Source organism: Hyaena hyaena, unplaced genomic scaffold, assembly GCF_003009895.1.
Source record: "Hyaena hyaena isolate Hyena2069 unplaced genomic scaffold, ASM300989v1 scaffold_159, whole genome shotgun sequence".
NCBI lineage: Eukaryota > Metazoa > Chordata > Mammalia > Carnivora > Hyaenidae > Hyaena > Hyaena hyaena.
The window spans coordinates 1,413,470-1,439,013 of record NW_024080791.1 but is presented as its reverse complement, the minus strand read 5'-3'; the positions used below and the strand labels follow the sequence as shown (position 1 = coordinate 1,439,013).

Sequence of the window (25,544 nt, the reverse complement as noted above, 5' to 3'; positions counted from 1 at the left end):
GTTGAGGATTTTTTCATCTATGTTCATCAGGGATATTGGCCTGTAGTTTTCCTTCTTTTGTGATGTCTTTGTCTTGTTTTGGTATCAAGGTAATGCTGACCTCCTAGAAAGTATTTGGAAGCTTTCCTTCCTTCTTCTTCTTCTTTTTTTCTTTCCTTTTTTTTTTTTTTTTTTTAAATTTTTGGACTAGCTTGAAAATAGGTAAATAGTAACTGGTGGACTTCACCTGTGGATCTATGTGGTCCTGGACTTTGGTTTGTTGGTAGTTTTTTTTTTTTTAATTTTTTTAATGTTTTATTTATTTCTAGGAGAGAGAGAGAGACAGCGTGAGCAGGGGAGGGTCAGAGAGAGAGGGAGTCACAGACTGAAAGAGGCTCCAGGCTCTGAGCTGGCAGTCAGCACAGAGCCCGACGCGGGGCTCGAACCCACAAACCGCGAGATCTTGACCTAAGCGAAAGTCGGACGCTTAACCGACTAAGCCACCCAGGCGCCCCGGTTTGTTGGTAGTTTTTGATTACCAACTGGATGGGCAGGGGGGCTGTCCCAGGACCCCTGAAGCTGAAGTGCATGCACGCTGTGGGGGAGGATTCTGGGGCTCTCACAGAGGGCACCCCAGCAGGACAGCTGACGCTGAAGCGGCCACGAGCCGACGCGGTCCCTGGGCTCTCCACACAGTGCCCTGCAAGGACAGCTGACGTGGAAGAGGTGCAAGCCGGACTCTCAGAGTTCTCTGTGCGGAAGGCACTTTGCCCAGATCGCTAAAGCTGAAGTGGGTGTAAGCTGGGGTGTCCTGGGAGTCTCTATGCAGAGGGTATCCTGGTACGGTGGCTGGAGCCAAGGTGTGAGGCATGGGATCGGGGGTCCCAGGCCCTCTGCTCAGGGATCACGCTGGCAGGACGGTGGTAGCTAAAGCAAATGTGGGCTGGGGTGGTCCCAGGGCTCTCTACAGTGAGGGTACCCTGGTAAGACAGCTGAAGCTGAAGGGGGTGCAGACCAGGGTAACTTGCGGTGCTCTGCACAGGGCGTGCCCTAGCAGGGCAGGTAGAATTGAGGTGGGTACAGGCTGGAGGTTCGCAGTGTGTTCTGTGCAGGGGGCAGCCTGGCTGCTTAGCTAGTGTTGAAGCAGGTGTCAGCGAGGAGGTCCCGGAGCACTCAATGCCAGGGTGCCCTAGCTAGCTGTCTGAAGCCAAAGCGGCGTGGGCCTCGAGTGTTCTGGGTGCTTTGCACCTGTGTCACTGTAGTGGGATGGCTGGGGCTGGCATGGACTTGGGGCCCAGGGCTCACGGAGGTGGCAGGCCAGGTAGGAGTGCTCAGACCCTGTTCCCATCCACACTAGCAAGGTCAAGGGGGAAACATAAACCGTGGTGCTAACCTGTTCCTCTGGCCAGAAAATTCTAGCAGCTTCCCCACCATTTGGCAGGATTCTGCGGCTACTTCTTTTAAACAGTGGTTTTCTTGTCTGTGCCCCAGGGCGTCTGTGGCTGCTGTGGGCTAGGGGCCCGGTGCTGGCTGAGGCCGGCCAGCGAACACCGGCGGAGCTCTGCTGGCCCGGAGCGTCGCTGAGGCTGTGGTGGTCAGAGCCCTGCCCCTGGCTGCACTATGACGGTGGAAGAGGACTGTAAACCCCGGTGCTAACAATCTCCTCCAGCCCAGAGCAGTGCCTGCAGCTCTCTTGCCATTTGGCTGGGTTCTAGGGCTGCATCTTTTATATGCTAGTTGCCCTTTAAAGCCGTGGCTTTTTTTGCCCTGTGCCCCAGGGCAGAGGAATCTGCTCTCGGTCTCAGCACTATCCCTTCTCACTGTGTCTAGGGTGGGAGTTCTCTTCGTTACTGTGTCATCATCTCTCTTGCTGTTCTCTTACTGTGCAGAAGCTGTTCAGGTGGCCCTTATTAGTTCTTCAGAGAAGGAATTGGTCAATAAATAGGTATAGATTTGGTATGTCTATGGAGGCAGTGAGTTAGGGTGTTCTTACACCTCCGTCTTGGAATGGACCTCTGAGCATTAATTGGGAAAAGTGATGTTGTGAATATGTCTACCTTATAGCATCTTCCAAAATGAATAATAATTCATTTTATCAGGAACTAATTCTGGTAAAAAATAAATGGGGGGGGGGGCGCCTGGGTGGCTTAGTCGGTTAAGCGTCCGACTTTCGCTTAGGTCATGATCTCGTGGTTCGTGGGTTCAGCCCCGCGTCGGGCTCTGTGCTGACTGCCAGCTCAGAGCCAGGAGCCTGTTTCAGAGTCTGTGTCTCCCTCTCTCTCTGACCCTCCCCTGCTCACGCTCGCTCTCTCTCTCTCTCCTAGAAATAAATAAAACATTAAAAAAAATAAATGGATGATATAATTGATTGAAATTTATTTCCCTCTTTCTTTGCTCTCTTTTCAGTTCACTCTTGCTCTAGCTATACTCTTGACTATACTTCATTATTAAAATACTGAAGTATTGAGGTGACTATTTCCGTCAGTAGGTGATTCTTTCTGCTAACTGCTGTTAAGCTTGTTTCAGTTGTTAGAAATAGAATGTTCACCTTGGCAGGCTGCATGCGAATTTTAAGTTACTGGGTTTGTTTAAGTAGACTGTAGCATTGAGGATATGTTCATCTGCCATGTGTAAACATGGGCATCAATGAACTTTTGTTCGTTGGGAAGTGAAACTGATGCATTTTAATATAAATCTCCCAATATAAAATATCTCTAATTCTGAGTTCTGCCAGGAAGTTGTCATATCTTGTGTGCGAAAGGCTTTTACCATCATTGTTACATACTAAGTGGGCATAGTTTAATATTAATAGCTCCTGAGAATCATGGTTAATTGAGGTCTTTATTTCCTGCATTTGGGTTTTATTTATGCAACAGTTTGGTTGCTTTTTTGTATAAAATGGTTGTGAGTATACCCAATACTATAACAAGGTTCTGGGCTCTTAACTTTGATGAACACCATGCCATTTCCATCAAGCTGCACTCAAAACAGCACAGATGTGAGTCTGGGAGTGGCGTCCCTGCTGCTCTCATGAGCCTTTGTTTGGAGAACACCCTGATTAACCCCCACCCTTCATGGTTCATTGACTCACTGATAGATCAAGTTTAAACTAGTACATATTAGCACATTTGTTACTAACAGAGGAACAGTTGGCCATTCTGTTTTACATTGCTGGCTCAGTGCAAACTGGCGTGCTAAAAAGGTCTATGCTCTAGAGTATGAATTGAGAAGTTCCAAGAGGACTAAGAACTGAGTCAGTCACGTATTACTGTTGACTTCTACCTGTATTTTAACCTTGTGTTATCTATTTGGAGGATGCTTATTCTATTGTGAAATTATGAAAAAATTATTACTGCTTTGAGATTTTTTTTTCAGGGAGTTCAGGAGATTTAAGTGGCTCAATATTGCTTTCATGTTAAACAATTTGTCATAATTGAATGAGGCAGAGCAAGGTAGTAACTGCCTGATGATTTGTGTTTCATTCTTAAAATGTTTTTCAGGGTTCTTTGAAGCTAGTGATTTTACGTGTTTATAGTGTACAGCACTTCTGTATTACATAGAAATGTTTATTGTTTCAAGAGGACTAGAATGTACATGTCTATGTTCTCATGAAAAAAATTAAATGGTCTCCTTTTTATTTATTTTCAATAAATTAAATTCTTAAAACATTTTCCCCTTTCATACCTTACTAACATAGTTTTCAAAGTCTTCAAATGCTTTTATTATTGATATAGTTACTTTTATGGAAGAGTTTTACTAAATCATTTGGCACTGTTTGTCTTGGCTTCATCATTACTCACTGGTGCCATTATTTTGGCCAGCTATGTCTTTGCATTTTCCTTTCTTTGTGAGATGATGAAGCACAAGTGCCCTGATAGAACAGCACCCTGAGTCCAAGCCCAGAGAAGACCATTGAGGCTGCCTTTCTAAACCAGCTAATTCTACATCTAGTTTTGGAAGATGGCTGCAAGTAATGGGAAAGGGAGCCATGTGGATGTCTGAGGGGAAAAATGGTCCAAGCAGAGGGAACAATACATATAGAAGGTTGAGCAAGAAAGCCATGTACAGAGGGAGTTAAGTGTGGGAAATGAGGTCACAGACATGTCTGGGGGTAGAGCACGAAGGGTCTTGCAACCTTTGTATGGTTTTTTACTTTTGTTGAGAAAAATGGAGGCCATTTGGGAGTTGTAAGCAAAGGAGTGATAGAACTTTGTTAGAACTTTGAGAGTGAATATTCTGGCTACTAAGTGGAGAGCAGACTCTGAGTGGGGAAAAGGATTGAGGCAGGAGACCAGTTAAGTGGAAATTGGTATAATCCAGGCAAAGGTAGTGACTTAAATCAGAGCAGGTGCAAGAGAGGCAGTAGGAAGTGATTGACTAGACTTTGGATGTGTTTTTGCAGTTAGAGCTGTCTGGATTTATTGACTTTGTAGGTATGGGGGATATTAAGAGCAAAAAAAGTCAATGATGACAACAGGATTTTTTAATCCTATTAGCAAAAATGTCAAATAATATAGAACATGTAAAAAAAAATGGGTATGGGCATCTACAGTGCCATCACTTAGATTATTCTGTCAGTGTGTTTTAAACTATATACATCATGAAATTTCTCCCAGAAGTACTTTAGTATGCATCTCTAAGAAGAAAAAAAAGATTTTACAAATAAGCAAATATCATTATCCTACCAAATGAATGAACAATAGTTGCTTATTATTATTGAATACCTGGTCCATACTGAAATTTTCTCCACATTTTCTAAAATGTCTTTTTTAGCTGTTTTCTACTACCTAGTGTTCAATCAAGGATCATTCATCAAATTAGATACAGTAAAACCTTGGATTGTGAGTAACTTGTTCTGCGAGTATTCTGCAAGATGGGCTAACATTTCTGATAAATTTTAACCTGATAAATGAGCAATGTCTTGCAATATGAGTAGTATGTGACACTGAGTGTTACAGGATCACAACTGAGCCAATGGTTCTTGAAATCACTTTGATATACAAGTGTTTTGGATTACAAGCATGTTTCTGGAACGAATTATGGTTGAAAACCAAGGTTTCAGTGTATATTTAAACTACGATACAAAACATTCCCCTCCTCATTTTTTAAAATTCTGACATTGATTTATGGAAGAGATGAGGTTGCCCTGAAGGTATATTTAGGTTGTCCTGTAGATTTCCTACAGTAATATGGATTGCTGGTTCCCACTTTCAGAAATTCTGATTCTGTGAGTCTCGTGTGGGGTTGTCTACTGAACAGCTGGGTGATGCTGGGTTGTCATTCTGAAGACCACCCTTTGAGCAGTACTGTTGTACCACTGATTGCTTCTTGATAGTGTCATTTAACATGTTCTTTTTTTCTTTTTCTTATAAATTTGATTCCTAATATGAAGGCTTAATTAGGTTTATATTGGACAAGAATACTTCATGAGTGGTACTGGGTACTTCATGTTTCATTATCTCAGGTGATATGCAGTGTCTCACTATCTCATGATGAATGTGGATAAGATAGATTTCCCCAAGGCTAAGATTGTTCCCTGAATCAAAGGGATGTTGGCTCAAAGGCTTGAGCTCTCCATTATAACATTACTCTTTGAAACCTGTAGATAATTGTTGGGTAATACTCATGGGCCAGGGAGAATATTTAGTTCTCAATAAATATTTTACTTAATAGTTTAATCACTTATTATCTGTGCCTGAACTAGTGGTTTAAATAAAGGTTGATCATGAAAATTTTTATGTTTAGTCATTCTTTCTAAATTAGTCTTATTCTTTTATAAAAAGGTATGTTGTTTCTTCTACTGGTACTGTTTGGTTACTCATAAATATAGTACTTACTAAAGAGGCAGGATAAATGCATAACTAGTTATTAATTATCAGTTTTCGGAGTAAAGTTTCTGACTGGAGCATGTGGAAAGAGGAAATTCTTTAGTAAAATAGAGAAGACTATGCGTAGCTAGACCCCATTTGGTGTAGGGAAAATCAAAATTTCAGTTTTGAATATGTTAACTCTGAGATGTCTATTAGATATCTGTATTAATTAGATATTAGATCCAGTTGTATAAAACATAAAATACTCTAGCTATTTTAAATAAAAAGCCATTTTATAGAGATAATGATGAAATGGCTAGAGGAGAAAGGTCTAGTAAATCGAATATGCTGGTGGCCTACAACTGTTACTGCATTGCTTCCTTTTTCTTTCTCCCACATATGTGGCTTCATGAGATGTTTTCTATGACTGGTAAACTAAGAGAAATAAATGGGTTCTTCATGATATAGTAATTAGCTACTGAAGCATTACAGCCCCACTGGAGTGTTACTAAAAGATAGGGAAAGAAAATTCTTGTGGCAGGCAGAACTTCAGATAATTGATACTAGTTATAAAGGAGTGATGGCCAGAGGGATAGATCCATCTTTTTTTTTTTTTTTTTTAACATTTATTTATATTTGAGAGACAGAGTGTGAGCGAGGGAGGGGCAGAGAGAGGGGGAGACATGGAATCCCAAGCAGGCTGCAGGCTCTGAGCTGTCAGCCCAGAGCCCGACATGGGGCTTGAACCCACAAACCCAGGCACCCCGGGATAGATCCATCTTAATGCATGGACAGTGGTTAAGAGCTTGCCAAATAGTCAAGAACTTGGAAGAAAAAAATTAGAAGGTTGGTGACAAGGATGTAGGAGGCAGAAGTATATGGTTGGTTTTCACAGAATAAGAACAGAATATAAGATTTGTGTTTTGTGTAAAGTCTCACCAAAGAGCATTTATTTCAAAAGAGGAGCTAATTAGGCAGGCATGGTATCCCATTCTACAGATGTAAGTCAGGGTCTTTTCAGACCAACCCTAAAGCTTACACAATGAGCACATAAACAAAGTCACCTTCATGGGGAGAAATATATGGGTTTACCAGCAAGTACTTCTGCTCACCAAGCCTGATTTGACTCCCATTATTGCTGAGTACTCTGTACCTGTAAACAGATCAGCCTTGAGCCTAAATATGGCTCTGTATCTTAGAGCAACCAGTCAACCACTTAGTGTCAGGTTGATTACATTGGAATCCCTCCACTGTGGAAAGTCAGTGGTTAGGGCTCATTGTTATGAATGGATGGATTGGATCCCCTGGATCCATTGGATTGGATTTAGGTATGGACTCGAATTTCCTATTCACTGTGTTACTGACAACACTACCATTTGTGACCCTACTAAATATCTTGTTCAGTGAATTTACATTCTGTACAGCTTTTGATCAAGGGACTCATACATATCAAAAAAAAGTGAGGCACTTGGCTGACAGCTATGGGATTTGTTGGTCTTACCATGTTTCCTGTTGTATTACATGGTATCCTACCCAGGACACAAAATTTTGTGAAGTAATTTCTGTTTTACAAACAGAATACGTGGGTCTATGAACCAAGAAATGAAAATGTAAATATTATCTCTTAACTTTACCTCCAATGACCCACTCATAAGATTTTTGTTCCCTGCCCCTACAATTCTGAACTCTGTTGCTTTAGAGATGTTAATAGGAGAGAAAAATGCTTTCATACGGGAACATGACAATACTTCAATTGAATTGGACATTGAGAATTAGTTGGCTACATTATTGAACCAATAAATGGAAAAATATAAGCAACAAATGGAAAAAAATAATGAAACTGCTATGCTGCCAAAGATGATCAGTTCTAATTATCAAGGGGAAATAGTATAGCTACTACTACTCAGTAAGAAGACAGTGTCTAAACCCAGTGGGCAACCTGGGAGTCCTCCTAGGAGCAGGATGAAGTGAATAAGCCTATTGTCTAGGAAAAAAAATGGTCAAACTGATTCTAGAAGACATAGAAAATTTAAACAGACCAATTACCACCGAGGCAATAATTTTTGTTGTACTCCTAAGGAGCAAACAAACAAAAAACACTTACTCTGATATTTTCACAGAAATATCTACCATGCCTTTAAGGAAAAGGAAACTTCAATACTATTTAAACTATTGTAGGGCATAGAGAAAGAAGTGAAATTCCTCGATTTTATTTAGAATTTGCATGAAATATATACCACCATCTGATGATACAAATCCAAAAAAGGAAAATTATGGATTGGTCTGTTTATGTGTGCCAAGCAACTCTTAAAAAGAATAGATTGATATGTTGTCAACATGATAAATACATATCTCATATAAAGGTTCCATGGGAAAACTTTTGAGGTATTCTCAGTTCAATTCTACAACTGACAAGAGTATCTTTTAACAGCACTATTAGTCATATTCTTCTGGTGGATCCAACCAATGCAAGAAGAAGAGAGAAGAAAAAAATTTGAATAACAGTTGGAAAAGAGAAAGTCAAATTACCATTATTTGCAGATGAAATAATTTTTTTAGTTTATTTTTTAAATTTACATCCAAGTTAGTTAGCATATAGTGCAACAATGATTTCAGGAGTAGATTCCTTAATTCCTCTTATTCATTTAGCCCATCCCTCCTCCCACAATCCCTCCAGTAGCCCTTAGTTTTCCCTATTTAAGAATCTTTTGTGTTTTGTTCCCCACCTTGTTTTTATATTATTTTTGCTTCCCTTCCCTTATATTCATCTGTTTTGTATCGTAAAGTCCTCATATGAGTGAAGTCATATGATATTTGTCTTTCTCTGGCTGACTAACTTTGCTTAGGATAATACCCTCTAGTTCCATCCACATAGTTGCAAATGGCAAGATTTCATTCTTTTTGATTGCCAAGTAACACTCCATTGTATATATATACCACATCTTCTTTATTCATTCATCCATCAACATGCTCAACATCCAGGGAAATACAAAGCCAATGAAACAACTTTTAGCCTGGAAAATCCAAAAGAATAAAGGAAATGTTCGTGATGAACAAAGAAAATTAAGAAATATGTGAGGTGTAGAAGTTAATAGTTTTGATAGATGTAGTCAGTTGGCAGTTGGGAGATGAAATTGGGAGCATATTGACAGGAAAAGAAAAGATAAAAAATCTAGTTCAGCATTTAGCTGAAAAATGTTTAACATGGTACTGAGGGACACGGGAGACTTAATACGGAAAAGCATACCATGTTTTTGTATAGAAAGATGACATCAAACTGTTTCTATTTGTTTTCTATTTAATCCCAATAAAATTCCAGTAGAATTTTTTTTATCCTAGACAAACTGATTTTAAAGATCATGTGTAGGGGTGCCTGGGTGGCTCAGTGGTCTGACTTTGGCTCAGGTCATCATCTCACCACTCGTGGGTTTGAGCCTCGCGTCAGGCTCTGTCCAGACAGCTCAGAGCCTGCTTTGGGTTCTGTGTCTCCCTCTTTCTCTGTCCTCCCCCATTTATACTTTGTCCCTCTCTCCCACAAAAGTAAATAAACATAAAAAGTCACGTGTAAAGATAAGCAAAAATAAACATGAAAATTCTTGAAAGTAATAAAAAGGGAAAGACTACTCTCTCAACAATTAAGTCATTTCAAAACTATAATATTGGAAACATGGTACTGACCTATGAATTGATCAGTGGACTTCAGATTACATGGTTCAGAAGAAATCCAAGCACCGTCAGAAATTTAATATATCTAAAGGTGGCATTTGAAATCTGTAAGAGAAAGATTACCCAATGAATGATGTTGGGACTGGTGGATAGTTATCTGGCAAAATAGTGAAGTCAAGTTCCAATTTTATACCTCTATTAAGAGAAATTTTAGATAAGATTAAATAAAAATATGAAATAGAGACCATAAAATTATTAGAAGAAAAATATAGTGTTTTCTTGTAACACAAAAGGAAACTATTAAATATGACAAAACACAGAAACCATAAAAAATGATAAATCTAACAATAGGTGCATAAAATTAAAACTCAGAAAAAAAGATCTTTCTGAAACAGAAAAAATGGCATAAATACAAATTAAGGCCAATGACACAGAAAAGTAACTCATGTAACAAAAAAGATCTTCTTATGGTAACATAACAAAGGCAATATGAAGAAAGAAGTAGTTAATGCTATAAACTGACAGTTGATTGAGATGCTTTATTTCTCAGCCTCTCTCATAAAAAGAGAAATGTAAATTGAAATTAGCATGAGATACAATATTGCTCTTATACTGCCAAAGATAAAAAAGTTTGAAAATATTTTGGGTTTTTAAGGGTGTAAGAAAACAGACACTCTGACCCTGGTGGCGTATAAATTGGTAGCGATATTAAATTGCTGACTATGTGCCATGTGCTTTCTAAGCACTTCAAATTGCTTATTTATCATCCATCATGATGAACTTTTGTAGGAAGCACTCTTACTGCCCTCATACTACAGATGAGGAAATTGAAAAACAGAGAATTTAGACAAATAACCCAAAGTCACAGAGTTGGTAAGTGGGAGAGCCAAGATTTAAAATCAATTACTTTTGCTCTAACACCCATTTTTTGGAGGGTCACAACTCTCAAATGTTTCAACAGCAAGTAATTAGGCAATAGGATAAAGTCTCAAGGGTGCATGCTCCTTGATCCAGTAATTCTTCTTCTAGAAGTTTGTCCTGCAGTTACATGCAAATAGATGCAAAATGATATTTATTGCAGTATTGTTCGCAGTAAAGGAAGATTGGAAACAACTTAAATACACATCTCCAGGGGACTAGTTAATTAAATTGAGGTTCATCCAGTCAAAATACTAGGCAGCTTTAAAGAAAGTGGGAATGACACTTTATGTGGTGATATGAAGTCATCTCCGAAATAATATGGCAAAAGGAAAAAAGATCAAGATCCAGAATAGTGGATAGGGATGCTTCATCTTTGTAAACAGTTACAGAACATATGCTTGTATTTTTATATATGCGTAGAGTATTTCTGGAAGGATTCTCAAAGTGATACCAGTGGTTGTCACCGAGGAGGAGAACCGGCTATCAAGGAATGAGCTGAAAACAGATTTTGAATTTTGTACCATGAAAATGTTTGTACAGCAGACAGCTGACCATGTGATTCTCAAACATAGAACATTTGCACTGAGATCACTGTGTGAAGAGCATAACCTAGTGCCTCAGACAGACTTGGGTGTAGATTTGAACCTTGGTTGGTCTACTGAGGGGGTCGGCGGCTTTGGAACTCTTCTCTCCCAGCTTTGGCATTGGCTGGAGGGAGGATAAATTCTTAGATCGCCTTGTGTTTGGGGCAAAACCCCACTCCTCACACCCCGCTCTCCAATCCCAGCTGCTGCAAACAATTCTTATTTCTTTCATACCGTGTTAGTGCCTAAAGCCCTTCATCAGCTGGATTGACTTTTGTCTAAGGCTCTCTCTATACACCCTCAAACCTGACACCATTCCCGCCCTCCTTCACTCTAGACACTATTTTGCCCTGTGGAATGAATAGTCCACATTGAGTAAAGTCTCCTATATTTTCAACCACTTTCCCCCAAATTTCCCTTATGTTCTTACTTTAGTAGAGAGACCCAGATCTCTCAGGAGTTTATAGCGTCCCTTGCAGCCCTCAGGTGATGGCTGTTTTCTCCGTCTTGCATTTCAGACCACTGATCCTAGAGGTGTTAATGTCTCCATATCTTTCTTGCACCTCACTGCTATTTTGAGACCATTTTCTCTCCTTCCTTGAAAACCCTCAGTATTGATGGGGGCGGGGGGGAGTCTGGGTGGCTCAGTCAGTTAAGTGTCTGACTTTGGCTCAGGTCATGATCTTGTGCTTCGTGGGTTCGAGCCCCACATCAGACCCTGTGCTGACAGCTCAGAGCCTGGAGCCTGCTTCAGATTCTGTGCCTTCTTCTCCCGCAGCCCCTCCCCCACTCACATTCTGTCTCTGCCTCTTAAAAAACATAACTAAACATTAAAAAATAAAAAATAAAATCCTCAGTATTGAAGCCCAGTTCGTCCGATACCACTGGCTTAGTGCTACTTATTATAGTCATCTGGGCCCAGCATCATCAGCGTCACCTGGGGATTTGTTATAAATAAATTCTCAGACCCCAGATAACTGAGTCTAAAAATCTTGAGGCTGGGACCCAGAAATCTGTGTTTTAAGTAGCCCTTCAGATGATTCTGATGAACATGAAGTTCATCAGATTTTTTTGTTGTCATTATCAGTAACTCAGTCTCACTTTCAAGCATCCTACCCTGGATGTAGCTATTGGCTTCTGTGTTTCTACTTTACTTGATCTGCTCTCCCAACTCCTAAACTTATTCAACCCCCATCCTGAGACTACAATTAATTGATTCTACCATTTTTTCATTAGTTCTTAATCCTTATGTTTTCACTTTCCCCTTACCCAGCCACACATTTGACTACTCTTTGACTATTTCTCTTTCACATAAAGCATCTAAAGGATAAACAAATCCTGTCAGCTCTACCTTTAAAATATGTCTGGAATCTAACTTTTCTTGTAATCTCCACTTCACTCCATCCAAACGCAATCATTTCCCACCTGTTCTTACTTTGTCCTTGTACCTACAGTGTCTGCTTTCCACACAGCAGCTTGAATGATTTGCTTAACGCGCAGGGTTATGTTCCAGTGCTGTTCACAAATCACCATGCTTTTCCTCTCACTCAGAACAAAAGCCAAAGTCCTGGGGCACCTGGATGGCTAAGTCAGTTAAGCGTCTGACTTCTGGTCAGGTCATGATCTCACGGTTCGTGGGTTCGAGCCCCGCATCAGGCTCTGTGCTGACAGCTCAGAGCCTGGAGCCTGTTTTAGATTCTGTATCTCCCTCTCTCTCTGACCCTCCTCTGCTCACACTGTCTCTCTCAGAAATAAATAAAAAACATAAAAAAAACAGCCAAAGTCCTTTTCAGTGCCTACAGGGCTGGAAGTCATCTGATTTTCCCTGGCCAGGAAGTCATTTCTTCTACCTTGTCCTCCTCCCCTATTTTGGGGTTTCATTTTATCCTTAGACAATATTAACCACTTGACATACTCTAAATTCTCTTATTATTTCTGTCCCTTACCATTAAAATGGAAGCTTCATGAAGAACAAGAAAGTTTCTTGTTCACTGATAGAGCCTTGGCTTTTAGAATGCTGTCTGGCAAATAGTACATGTGCAGTTATTTGTGGTAAATGAATGGACGCTATTTCTATTCCTATGGCCAGAGGTTGACACTACCCTTTTATTCATTCATCAAATATATCATCCTCTGTTATATGCCCTGCACTAAGGAGATAGGTCATGGAGAAAAACCCACAAAGTCTCCAGTCTAATCTGTGAGAACAAATAGTAAATAGATATAAAATTATATTGCTACAGGAATCAAGATTGGAAAGTGTATGGGCCTGTAGGAACAAATGATAGGGGGAAATGACCTGGTTAGCGTCACAAAGCCAACGGGGGCCATGGAAGTCCTTCCCAAGAAAGTGATGACTAAGGCGAGATCAAGACAAAGAGTACAGGTTAATTAGACAAAGTGGCAACAAATGTTGGTGGGCAGACAGGGCAGAGTGAGTACAATGGCACCGTGGTAGAGGGAACATGGTGTGCTAAAGGAGCTGAATAAAGTAGAGAGAGGCTTGAGGAGGGAGCCCAAGAGCAGAGAGGTTGGAGACTTTTTAATTATATCTCTTAATTGCTCCCAATTAAGAAAATCTTTTAAAAATTCTGCTTTATTCAATAGAAATCCCCCTTTCTGATCTCTAAATAGGTATCAAATTGCTACCTAATTTTATATATACTTAGACTCTAGCTTCATAATCATCATATTAAGTGCACCCAAAAGGAAAAGATAAATGAGAAAAATGAATACATGCTCTGGTGAAAAATTGGCTTTGTTGATTTATGTTTAAAAGGACGACAATATATCAGGATGTCTAAGGAATGGAGCATTGTGCTTAATTTAGTTTCTATTGCTATTGTAAACTGGGGCTTAAGAATAAAATTAATTTGTTTAAATCATTTTTTAAGCTTATTTATTTATTTTGAGAGAGCATGAGCAGAGAAGGGGCAGAGAGAGAAAGAGAGAAAGTATCCCAAGCAGACTCCACACTGTCAGTGCAGAGCCCACTGCAGGGCATGATCTTACAAACCCATGAGATCATGACCTGAGCCAAAACCAAGAGTCTGATGCTTAGCTGACTGAGCCACTCTGGCATCCCTTTGTTTAAATCTTTTAACAAAGTCTTAATAGTTTTAGCCTCTCTCCTGACTAAGGGGATTGTGTCACAAAGGTTACATTCGTGTCACAAAGGTTACATTGGACATATAGCATACACTTTTATACATGTATATTTATAAGGCTACAATGTGCTTATCCTCATAAGCCTCAAATGACTGTTCCTTATTTCCGAAATCATCTATTACTCCAGAGTCATGATATAGAAAGAAGGGGAAATAAAAATTGTTTTTTATAGCATTTGAGGACTAAACTTGGTGCCTAGATACTTTCCAGGCTGGGACTTTCTCTGAGCAATGAAGCAGGGTCTTTCGGTAAAAATACCAGGTAAGATAAACTTAATTTGGATATTTAATCTGAGTCTTGGCCTCTGAGGTGTAGAACAAGTTTCTTGTCCTTGTCACGTTTTTTTTTTTTTTTTTAATGTTTTATTTATTTCTAGGAGAGAGAGAGAGAGACAGTGTGAGCAGGGGAGGGTCAGAGAGAGAGGGAGTCACAGACTGAAACAGGCTCCGGGCTCCGAGCTGGCAGTCAGCACAGAGCCCGACGCGGGGCTCGAACCCACGAACCGCGAGATCATGACCTAAGCGAAAGTCGGACGCTTAACCGACTAAGCCACCCAGGCGCCCCTGTCCTTGTCACGTTTTAATGAACGTGAGCCCTAGATTTGTCTGCTTTGTCCTTCCTGGTTAAAGGACAGCAGTTTCGTTTGTTTGTTTGGGCTTTTTTTGTCTTTTTGGTTTTTTGCTTGTTTGTTTTTGTTTTTGTTTTACCTGATCCAGAATTGCCGTTAGTTCTCCTCTCTTCAGTCTCCTTTAATCTGGAACATGTCTTCACCTTTCTTTGTCTCTCACGATATTGACATTTTTTTAAGAGTTTAGGGCAGTTATGTTGAGAACGCCCCTCAACTAGAGTTCATTTGAGTGTTCTATTGTTTGGGCCACATTACACACCACAGAAGTGCTTTGTCCTCAGTGTTGTGAAATGCGTATCCCAAGGTATCATGCTAATGTATCCATTTGTAAATTAAGGGTATGGTTAACTTTGATCACTTGACTAAGGAGGTGTCTGCTAGATTTCCCAACTGTAAATGTCCCTTTTAACCCTTTGTAATGAGAACAATAAAGAGGGACAGAGTTTAACAGTAAGTAAATATTTTGTTCCCCAACTGACTGTCACTGATGGTTTACTATGCGTTGCTGAGTCTTGCCTGAATCTATTATTAATATAGATGGGTGGTAAACAGAGTTTTTTTTAACTCTGTAATTTCTTCCATATTTATTGTCATTCTACTATAAGACAGTTTTTCCTTCTCCCCCTTAGTATGATTATATTATAGTCTTTACTCCATTTCATATTGTCTGTCCCACGTTGGCAATGGGGGCTCTGAGATTTTGGGTTTTTCATGAGTTGCGTGTGTGCATGTGTGTGTGTAAATGATACAAAAAGTAATTAATAGAGGCACATAGAATAAAGTGGGAATGAGAAACCAGAGAGGTGAATTCTGTTGGGAATTAGGAAAGGCTTTAGTGAGGAAATGGTGTTTGAGGTGAGCTTTTAAAAAGTGGCAAAATTTGGGGTGCCTACCTAGCTCAGTTGGTAGAGCGTGCCATTTCTTGATCGGAGGGTTATGAGTTTGAGCCCCAGCATGAGGCCTACTTGATAAAAAGAAAAAGTGACAGAATTCTTACAGGAATGGTGATAAGGTAGAATAGAACGGAAGACATTGTCTGAACAAAGGAGGGTCTGGCATACTTGGTATTTGGCAGGTGATTCGGTGGTGCCAGAGCATGACGAGGCAGCTGAAATGGAACGGAAAAACCTCTGCACTTACTGAGTTTCATGCTGGCCTCTGCTTAGAATTTCCTCTCTGGTCCCGCTCCTGCTGTTTTGCTAAGGGATAGGATGAGGTGTGAGGAAGGAGGGAATTCTAAGTAGCGAAAACCACTTGAGCCAAAAGCCCCAGTTGAATACTCCCTTCTCCAAAAAGCCCCTTCCAGATCCCTGATAAGAATTAACCACCCACCTCTTACACACTCCCTCGGTTGGTGCCTTTCTGTTAATGAGTCTGTTTTTTCTTGTAAAGTTTCTATTTGCTGGAAATATCTTCCTCCTTTAAATACAAACCACGTCTTAAACATTTGGCTCTGGTTGTCAGCACAAATGCTCAATAAATGTTTCTGGATTACATGGGAGAGGGAGGGGAGGGGATAGGTTAGAGTTGGTTGGAGAAGGGCTCTGAACGACATTTTAAGGGTTCAGGCTCGCCCACAGGCATGAGCCATGGCAGCAGGGCTGATGGAGATGTGATGTGGGAAACCTGGGGGAAGCAGAAGAAGAGTGAGTTGTCCCTGCAGCAGCTGCAGAGAAGCCAGAGGGAAACAACTAGGAAGGCCGCAAGGTGTGGAAGCAAATAGTTACCATCTCGTGGATCTGGGCACTGGTTTGAGTGTAGGAATCAGAAGAGAGAGAAAAACAAAACAAAACAAAACAAAAGAAAAAAAAAAAAAAGGAAGGAATTGAGCGTGGTTTTGAGATTTTAAGACTGAATGATGAGACTGACAAAGGCCTCTTAGCCAAAGAGTGAGCACAGGGACAATTACGGAAAATGTAGGCAGTTCAGCATGGTCCTATCTCTTCCTCATTTAACACTCTCCCTGAATTCAACACAGTCTGTGCTGTCAAAAGATTTCCTTCTATCAAATATGATGAGAAATGAAATATCTCTACTTAAAGCACAAAAACCTGACTTTGGTATAATGGACTTTTTCCGTATAAAGAGTGAATGCTAGTAACTGCTTTTTTAGCCTTGAAGAGTGGCTCTGTGACAGCAGCTTACCTTGAAAGAAATGATCCTTAGTGTTCTTCTGGCTCCTCAGTCCCTCCTGCACTTTCTAACAGAAAATTTGCTTTGCACCTGCTCCAACTGGGTCTAAGTGATAAGCATCTTGCAAGCCCAGAAAATTGTAGTATCAAATCTCAGCCCCAACTGTGAGGCAGCACTCTCATCGAATCCCTGCTGAAAAGCTTTCTTTCCCAATTCTCAGGGGAAGAGTCCTTTCTCCCCTGGCCCCTTTTCAGGCTTGAACTTCGACCTAACCCTCTTTTTTGCTCCCAGCATGCATTACTCTGGGTGCTTGCCCTGACCCAGCCCTGTGTACTCTGTTCCACCCTGGGCTCATCTACAGGTCAAGCCTGGGTAGCCCTGGGGTCACTGGAGTGCCCAATTCCAATAATGAGCATATTTATCTTAGGAGAGGAAGTGGACCTTTTCTGTTCTTAGCAGCCTTTTGCTTTTTTCCCCCAGAAATAAATACTAATGGAACATTTGATGTAGTATCTGTGATTTTGTAAATGTATGTGAACATTGCCTAATAATATTCACAAAGTTGCTTTCATCCACATGTTCCTTCATAAATGCTTTAAGAGGGATATATCTACTTAACTGCTAGGAAAATATAAGTGTTTTAAAAACAATGCCAAGTTTGGGAAAACTCTTCTAAGAATTTCAGATAAAAACAGCAAATGGCTATTTAAACGGGTGAATAACATTCGAACAGGACTTAGTGTATGGTTTTAAAATGAAAGAAAAAATGCTGATGGAAACTGTTTAACTTTGTCTTTATGTTTTCCTCTTAGGTTTTTCAAATAGACCAAAGTCTTTAAAAATAATTCTTAACCCCCAAAGCCACAAAAAAGAAGCTACCCAGGTCTATTATGAGAAGGTTGAACCACTGTTGAGGACTGCAGGAATAAAGACTGACGTAACAAGTAAGTCATTTTCAGAATATAATTTTGCCATTAAAAAATAATACTTAAGAATCAAAATAACCTATATTTGTTCTTAAGTCAAAGTGAGGAAACTACCTATAATATTTAAAGCTTTTTTATGTGCTTCCCTAACCTACCACAGCTAGCTCCAGGATTATAATTTATTTTCTTTTCTCTTTTATTATGTTATTTTTATTAGAATATCAGTATTTTTCTCTTTAGACCCCCATTTTTTTCAGACTTTAAAAATTATTAGGATTCATTTCAAAGAGAACTGCATACTTTTTGATATCTTCATTGAGATGTTTCCTACTTACACATTATTTCTACAGTTTGGCAAGCAATTGATTTTTTCTCGCTTAACTGTTTGATGTCTTTCCATGGAATCCTTCATTAGGTGTTTTTTGTTCTGACTCTGACCCCTGCTGGTTAGGTCAAAACTAAGCATGTAAGTGCTGGTTTAGATGAATCTAGAGAAGCCAGTAGCTTAAAGTCATTGCCTAAAATAAATAAGGTGCTTAGGTTTGTGCTGAGGAAAATAGAAATTGGCCAAAGCTAAAGTTAATAGAAAAAAGATTAGCAAAATCCTTTTCAACTTTTTGAATTTGGTAACCAATATTCCTTTGTTTCCTTTGAGACTCTTATTTTTCCCATGGGGGGTTGACTGAAAAGGAGGGCTGATGGTGTCAAAAATCATAACCCCCGTTTGTCTGATTTCATTTCTATGTAATGTCACTAACATACAGTGCAAAATTGTAGTAAATTTAAGTTGATGAAGAGTATTGCATAGTAAAACTATTCAGGAGACAAAGTCAGAATGTACTTGGGTTCTCCTAGTCCCATTTATAAATTCCTTTGGAAGGAATTCAGAACGATGTGGTTTTGCTCAACTGTAACCATGGAGATGGGTTTCACAATATAAATAAGACTTGATGCCCTCACCTCTGACTTGATGGATGGAGGTAGAAGGAAGTTCCTTACAAGAAGTAAACAAAAACAAAAACAAAAACAAACAAATCACTGAACCTTATATTTTTAGGAAAGTCAGCCACCCCCAAAGGTATCTATTACAATGGAGGTTCAAGAGTAACTATCACGAAAAATACAAGAGGAATTTCTGAACTAAAATAAAATTGTAGTTAGAAGTTAGTCTTTTACCTTTGTGGCTTTTGATTTGCTTAGAAGTGATTTGTAAGGAAAAGAAACAATGCAAATCTATCATTCCTTTCCAATGAAGATTTTCAAAGATGGGTAGAAAGAAAAGTTTAAAATTGGTATTAGGATGAAACAATTAAAAGCTGAATAAACTTATTGGCAAACTTAACCTTAAGTATTTTGTTTCATTGATTTAATACCCAGAAGTTTGATGTAGATACTACTATATATCATTCAGTTCAGGATGTGTGTTGTACCCATAATATCTTTGGAATTCTTTTTTTTTTTTAAATAGTTTATTGTCAAGTTGGTTTCCATATAACACTCAGTGCTCATCCCCACAAGTGCCCTCCTCCATGCCCATCACCCCCTTCCCCTCTCCCCCACACCTATCAGTCCTCAGTTCCCAACATTCAAGAGTCTCTCATGGTTTGCCTCCCTCCCTGTCCCCCCACCCCATTTCCCCCCTTTTTCTCCCCCACGGTCCTCCGTTAAGTTCCTCCTAATCCTCCTATANGCCTCCCTCCTTCTCCCCCTCCATTTCCCCCCTTTTTCTCCCCCACGGTCCTCCGTTAAGTTCCTCCTAATCCTCCTATATGTGCAAACATATGGTAGCTGTCCTCTGCCTGACTTATTTCGCTCAGCATAACACCCTCAAGTTCCATCCATGCTGCTACACATGGCCAGATTTCATTCTTTCTCATTGCCATGTAGTATTCCATTGTATAGATGAACCACATCTTCTTGATCCATTCGTCCGTTGATGGACCTTTAGGCTCTTTCCATGTTCTATTGTTAATTTTTTGAGGAAACTCCACACTGTTTTCCAGAGGGGCTGTACCAGTTTACATTCCCAACAACAGTGTAGAAGGGTACCCATTTCTCCACATCTTCGCCAGCAGAAATTCTTTCATTAATTTGCTTTGGCTTCTTCAATTTTGACTTCATCTTAAATTTGATCTTTCCCATCATCATAAAATGGTTCAGTGGATCGGATCCCTTCTTCATTCAAATCAAATGGGATGGGGAAAGGTGTGTATATGTGAGAGATCTAACATGCTTTAATACTGAACAAGGATTAAAATCTCTTCCTGTCAGTTTGACTGTCTTATTATGTGTGGCCAACCTGGAGCAATTACTCTTTTAACTATTCAGACCCTTTCCATAGGCTGGAAGTAGGACTCCCTTTTCCCGAAGGTTGAAAATACCTACACCAAATCTGGTTTCTATTGGGGGCGGGGGGTGGGGAAGGCCCAAATGGCTTCTGAAAAGGCTCCCAACAATGTACACTAGAGGAAGTTTAAATCCAGATTATGGATGAGGCCACACTCAGGAATTTGCTCAATATGCATTAATCTGAAGTTGGTTTAGCAAAGATGATTCTGCCAGCAGAATAGAAATTAGGAAGGAAGTGAAAGAGAATAAAGGAAAGAAAACTGGTACACTGGTAGATGATGAAATATGGCCTAAGGCAGAGGAAATGATAAGAATGCACTTTCCTCCTTTTGTATTGGAGAGAAAAGTTTTATGTCCTTGGGCTCTTTTTCCCCTACATTTATAAATACTACTGAATAGTATATTTAGTTTAATGTAAAATAAAATTAGAACATTACATAAAGCGAATTTGGAATTTTCTTATATATTTGTGCAGAATGGCTAATTATTAGCTGCCTAACACTCCTCCTACAGGCAAAGTTATAAAATTGCATCTTTTGCTTATAAACCCCTGTGGTATGTACATTAGCTAAATATTTATATTTTAAAAGTTTCCTATTTTGTGTGAAGGACTGAATACACATGTGGATGCTTGAAAACTTTAGAATCTTCTGCCTGTATCACAGTACTGTTTTGTACTTTGAGTCAGGTAATACATTTGAAACTCCTTGCATATTATGAAGTGCTATAGAAAGATGCTGTGCATATCTGTTTTATAAATTATGTAACAGGAAGATTCAATTCACACCTTGAAAGAAAAAAAATACCTGAATAAATCAGAAAAGGTATGTATTTTCTACGTGTCCGGTGTGACCATTATTTTAACATGTGTGCATTGCTGAGTCTAAACGGAATATAAATTACATAATACATTCTACACGATGATGTATTCACAAGGAGATAGCATTATATAAATGAGGAAGGATTTGAAAAATTCTAGCTAGATATATACATTTAAAGATCATCTTCTATATATTTCTTTTAAAAAAGAACAGCAAAATTAATAATTGGACTAAAAAAATGGGTAGAGGATCTGAATAGCCATTTTCCCAAAGAAGACCTACAGATGGCCAACGGGAACATGAAAAGGTGCTCAGCACCACTAATTATCAGGGAAATGCAAATTAAAACCACAATGAAATATATCACCTCACATCTGTTATAATGGCTGTTATCTAAAAAGACAAGAAATAACAAGTGTTGGTGAGGATATGGAGAAAAAGGAACCCTTAGAACCCTTGTGCACTGTTGGTGGGATGCAAACTGGTGCAGCCACTGTGGAAAATAGTATGGAGATTCCTCAAAAATTTTAAAATAGAACTACCATATGATACAGCAATTATACTTCTGGGTATTTATGTAAAGAGCACAATACCACTAACTCAAAAAGATATCCTCACCTTCACATTCATTTCAGTACTATTATAGCAGCTGTGACATGGAAGCAGCCTAGGTGTCCATCAATGGATAAAGGGATAAAAAAAAAAAAATGTGGTGTGCCTATATACATGCATATGTACAATAGACTATTTGGCCATGAAAAAGAAGGAAGTCCTGACATTTTTAACAATAGAATAGACCTTGAGGGCATTATGCTAAGTGAAATAAGTCAGAGAAAGATAAATTTACTATATGATCTCACTTATATGTGGAATCTTAAAAAAAAGCAACTGAACAGGTACATTCAGAGAACACATTGATGGTTGCCAGAGGTGGGGTAGGAGAAATGAGTGAAGGGTCAAAAGGTACAAACTTCTAGTTAAAAAAAAATCACATTAACAAAAATATACTTTTCATTTTAGTTACAACTGAAACCCTGACTACTTCTGAGTATAGATCAACATCTTTTGAAATAGTTGGGCTGAAGCTGCATTCTCCCTCTGCTCCCACCACAAATACAGTATCTTATCTAATAACAGTATCAGAAAAACTTCTGGAAGAACTTAGAAAAGAGAGTTATTTTTTTCTAATAACTTGTTGGCATGTGAGTCATAGAAAAACGAGTGGTAAGCCTGTGCTTACCTTGTCTTTATCTTACCCCCAAAACAGAGCAGACTTTAGGAATTACACTGTTTAAGGCTGGAGAGAATTTTTGAGAGGTCATGGATTCATAGGATAATTCATAAAACAATAAAGTGAAAAAAGGCAACAGAGAAATCAAGTGGAAGGAACTTTAGAAGCCATCTGGCTTAATTTCCCCTATGTGGTGGAGTTTAGGGATGGAATGCATGGATGAGTTCCCAGCCTTTGCTTGAGCACCCTATGTTAGTATCTGCCTTTACTGGTGAATACTGTTAGACATTCGTATCTCGTGTTCAGGGTCACTGTGCCTTTGTGCACATTAGAAAAAGGCCTCTATTTTTTTGTGTCAACTTATGGAAAGGTGTCCTTATTTCTGGGCTGATTCAGCCCAAGGTCACCAGCATGTGGAATAGGTATACTCGCTAGATTGATTGCAAACTTATCTGCCCCTTTGACCAAATGCCTTTGTGCAAGGTATAAACTGCATGAAGACCTTGGGAGCTGATTTTTGTCTCCTTGTAATTTTTAGAGTCAGTGTTCTCTTTTGGAGTAATACAAAATAAATGTGTCTCATCTTGCGTATAAGAGTCACTGAAATATTCAAAACATATTATGTCTGCCCTTGATCTCTCTCATTCATGAGGGCAATTCCATCTCCTTCATTCAATCTTTTCATGAACAAAGCTGCTAGACCTTACCATACTCCCCATCATTATCACACCAAAGATACTTCTATGAATTTAGCCTTGATCCCTGTCAGCTCAGAGCCCATGGGAGTGCCTAGTCACCAGATAATTTTTACGCCCTGTCTGGCCCTGGTGGAATTATCATGAAAGTGGAGTTTGTTGTCAGTTTCGTTTTTAAAAAATTTCCTCCTTGTAGGGTCATGAGTTTAACTTTTAATACTTTTAGCAAATCTCTTCTTTCTTTCTTTCTTTCTTTTTTTTTTTTGGCTCTTTGTCTTTCCTAAAGTCCTCCTTCCTTGGATATGCTCTTGTTATTACTGATCTGACCCAGCAGAAAGCTAGGCAATTTGATTAAACCGAGTCATAAAAGATGCTAGAAAGCTGAGGTAATATAACTTTCCAATTTTACCTGTATTTTAATAAAAATCTGGATAGTACCTGTTCATATATGGTATCCAGCTAAAGAGAGATTTCTGGGTGAAAGGTTATTTTTGTTATCCCTTAAATAATTATGGATGTATATAGCCAATCTTGTTTCTAATACTCAGATGTCAGGGAGTTAGAGTTTTGTCTCTGGAGACAATAAAGAATCATCAGTGGAGGTTATGTAGGAAAAGGATTTGATCAAATAAGTGAGAAAGTCATTCTGTCCTGAGTAGGATAAAGACTGTTGTACTCTCTTCATTAAACAATGGCAGTGGCTGGATTATGGGTACTGGTTTGAGATGTGATGCTAGAGCAATACAGACCAAAACAACTGGTCTTGGCCTTGGAGTGGTTGGGAAAGGAAGGAGGGGGACAAGCTAGGAATTAATTTTCCCGTCTTGGGTAGCAAAGAGGGGATGGTGGAACAATATATTTGAGAGGCAATATGAAGGTGGAAATAACAGATTAAATTTTGAGCTCACTAAGTCTGAAGTACCTGTAGAACAGGAGAGAAAATGCCATCTCAATATCTTAGCCTATAATAGAATTTTATTACCAGACTAAGAAACCTTACCTTAAGCCCAAAATCTCATCTGATTTTATTTCAGCTTATCACTCAGTATTAACCTCCTTACTTTCCCCCAATCTTCTCTTCTTGAGGAAGTAATATTTAAAATGAAGGTTAGGGTGAGTGGGGAAATCCCAACACTGAGAACGGAGTTTAAAGCCCTGTAAAGAGTGGAGCCTCCAAATTTCCTGAATAGAAAGGGCATAAGGTGTCATTCTCATCAGAAAAGGAAAGCAAGTGAAAGAAAAGGCTAGTAGTAACCTTTTGACACTATATTTGCCCAGCAGTCTACCCCTTACCTGGCTCTTTCTGACTCCATGGCCCATAATATCCTGTTTAAATGCATATTTCAATTCCTTCTATTATAGCTAAATAGTAGTCCTGATTATTCTCTATCCTTTTTCCCTATATTATTTTTCTTTATAATCATTTATTGCCACTTCATATTGTACAATCATGTTTTATTTTTTAAAAAATAAATTTTTGAGAGAGAGCACGAGTAGGGGGAAGGGCAGAGAGAGAGGGAGACACAGAATCCAAAGCAGGCTCCAGGCTCTGAGCTCTCAGCACAAAGCCCAGTGTGGGGCTCAAAGCCATGAACTGTGAGATCATAACCTGAACCCAAGTCAGATGCCTAACCAACTGAACCACACAGGCTCCCCTGTACACCCATGTTTTAAAATTAGTGTCTAGTGTTTTCCTCCAGAATGTGAGCTCCCTGACACCGAGCACTTCACTCCTTTTGTTCATTTTCCTACTATATTGTGATCAAGTTTCTTTCATCTTTTCTTTGTTCCAGGTCACTATTTTTTTTTTTTTTAACTTTTAACATGTCATTTACAAAATCAGTCTTCTTGGATAATTTGCATCAATATATAGTCAAACTCTACCTGCAAGATCAAAGAAATAGAATAGTATTTAAAATTTTTCCTAAACAAAGATAGCATTTAGCCATAGCATAATTTTAAAGCTAATTTTGAATTGGATTTGAAAAGCTTTACCAAAGGAAGCTTTTGCATAAAAAGCAAGATTTGACCAAGTGATTCTCAGCATAAACATTTCTTCATAATATCATTAAGTATTTTCACCGTATATATATATAACATTTTGTATTTTGAAGTTTGCAACTACTTGCTGAGGCTATCCTTGATCAACACAATCATTTATGATAACCTTCCAAGCTTATTAATATTAATATTTTATGCTTCATTTTCTTACAGCTTTCTTCTGAGTAGAATTTAATCGGGAGAAGTTGTATTCACGTGAATGTTAACAGCATTTGAATAAGCTGAGGGAGAATTACAATGTAATGCTGCTGGACACAGAATGATCCTTTTAGACACCAAGACTAATAATTTCTAACAATATCTAAAAACATTGTGGGAAAAGCTTGAACCATGCTGGCACCAGGGACAGACAGGCATGAAAGATTAATGTAATCTTGCATATAATGATGCACATTCTTACACAAAAAATCCATCTGCAGTGTCATGTCAGTCAGCAGAAATCTTTGATGGGAGGATACAGCTGGGCTGTCTCTTCTGGCAACGCTGCCCTAGAAAATGCTAAATGTGGCGGGGATGCTTGGTGCCATCTGCAGTGTGCCAGTTTACCCTGTCTCCACTGGCATTTACAATAG

The 25,544-nt window shown here is 39.1% G+C and overlaps 1 protein-coding gene across 3 annotated transcripts in view; it reads left to right on the top strand.

Annotated features, from left to right (window-relative positions):
* The window catches only part of CERKL (ceramide kinase like), a 110,156-nt gene that overhangs the window by 60,173 nt on the left and 24,439 nt on the right, over positions 1–25,544 (top strand). For 2 of the 3 annotated variants that reach the window (XM_039239630.1, XM_039239629.1), the window contains exon 3: positions 17,702–17,833. The exons of the other annotated variant lie outside the window; for it this stretch is intronic. In XM_039239630.1, the coding sequence (XP_039095561.1) occupies positions 17,702–17,833 (132 nt within the window). The remainder of the gene's footprint in view (positions 1–17,701; positions 17,834–25,544) is intronic. 3 annotated transcript variants of the gene reach the window in all.